The following is a 1558-nucleotide window of genomic DNA, read 5'->3' on the forward strand; positions in this document are numbered from 1 at the left end:
TGAAGAATATAAATGTCAGTTTGTAATAATAAACTAAAATATTCACAAACATGGAAATATGAATGAAGCATCTGAACAAAGGCATGACTAAATATTGCCAGTGAGTCCAATTATGCAACAAGCTGACACTCCTTGCTTCTTTTTAGTCTCTATGACACCATCAATTCTTTCTGTGGCAGGTAGATGCAGAAGCACCTGCAGACCAGAGAGTGCCCCCTATAAATAGGGGTGAGCATGGGATTGTACTCAGGCTGGCACCACATAAAGTACCCTCAGTTTTCTAAAGATATATGGTGATGAACTGAGAAGATCATTCCATTATTTTCCTTCCCCAAACCTTTCTTAAAGCTTCTTTCACATCCTTGTTTCTCAGAGAGTAGATAAGGGGGTTCAGCATTGGGATCACCACTGTGTAGATCACAGCAACCATGCGGTCTTGGGTCAGGGAGTGGCTGGACCTGGGGCGCAGGTACATGAAGTGTTGTGCCATAGAAGCGGCACACAGCAGCGAAGTGGGAAGCACAGGTGGAAATGGCCTTGAACCTGCCCTGGGCTGAGTTCCTTCTCAGGATGGTGATGAGAATGAAGAGGTAGGAGACCAAGATGGTGAGGGTACAGCTCAAAAGGTTGAAACCAGCAAAAATGAAGAGCAGGATTTCACACAGCGAAGTGTCCACACGTGATGGAGACAGGATGGGCGGTCCATCACAGAAGTGAGTGACCACGTGAGCACCACAGAATTTCAGACTAAAGATACAGCTCATGTGGATTAGAGAACTGAGGAATCCTGCACTGTAGGAGCCCACGATCAGAGAGGCACAGACCTCAGGAGACATGGCAATTGAGTAGAGCAGGGGGTTACAAATAGCCGCATAGTGGTCGTAGGCCATGGCAGCAACGAGATAGCGCTCACTGGTGGCAAAACCCGCATAGAAAAACATCTGAGCCATGCAGCCGGGATAAGAGATCACCTTCCTCTTGGCTAAGAAGTTCACCAGGGTCTGGGGGACAACTGTGGAGGAGTAGCAGAAATCCAAGAAGGAGAGGCTCTTCAGAAGGGAGTACACGGGTGTGTGCAAGGTGGCACTCAACGTGGATCATAATGAACATGATCAGATTCCCCAGCAGCGTGATAGTGTACTTGCCCAGGAACACCATGAAGAGCAGCCTCAGGAGCCAGGGGTCACTGGTGAGGCCCAAGAGCTCAAACTCAATCCCTCGGCTCAGGTTTGCCCTTTCCATATTTCTCCAGTGCTCTGCGACGTGGAAAGAGAGGACCACCAGAAATGAGGTGAAACACCCAGGGGCTCTCACTGGTTTAGTTCTGCCCTAAGGACAGCCTTGTGAAGATTGTCGATAGAACTTTGTCATAGAGAAGTTCTCCACTACTTGGCTGGTTGGTTAGTTAGGAAGCATGACTTGAGCAGCAATGGAAAATATAAAAGAAATATACACAGTTTGCTCTCTTAAGGATCTTAAAAAATTCTAAATAATGAAACAGTTACTTACCAAGTATTTATTGACCGTCTGCCATATGCTTAGCTCCGTGTCCTTCCTG

At 47.0% G+C, this 1558-nt stretch overlaps 1 protein-coding gene across 1 annotated transcript; it reads right to left on the reverse strand.

The window, feature by feature from the left end:
- Nucleotides 1–310: 310 nt before the first annotated feature.
- Nucleotides 311–1323, reverse strand: LOC114904279 (olfactory receptor 5AU1). The gene is given in 3 exon segments (XM_029238007.1): nt 311–479; nt 481–1088; nt 1090–1323. Coding segments are annotated over 3 exon segments (930 nt in total). The 5' UTR covers nt 1243–1323.
- Between the last annotated feature and the right edge of the window lie 235 nt (nt 1324–1558).

This window comes from Monodon monoceros, unplaced genomic scaffold, assembly GCF_005190385.1.
Source record: "Monodon monoceros isolate NGI ecotype Baffin Bay Population unplaced genomic scaffold, NGI_Narwhal_1 Super_Scaffold_21, whole genome shotgun sequence".
Taxonomy (NCBI): Eukaryota; Metazoa; Chordata; class Mammalia; order Artiodactyla; family Monodontidae; genus Monodon; species Monodon monoceros.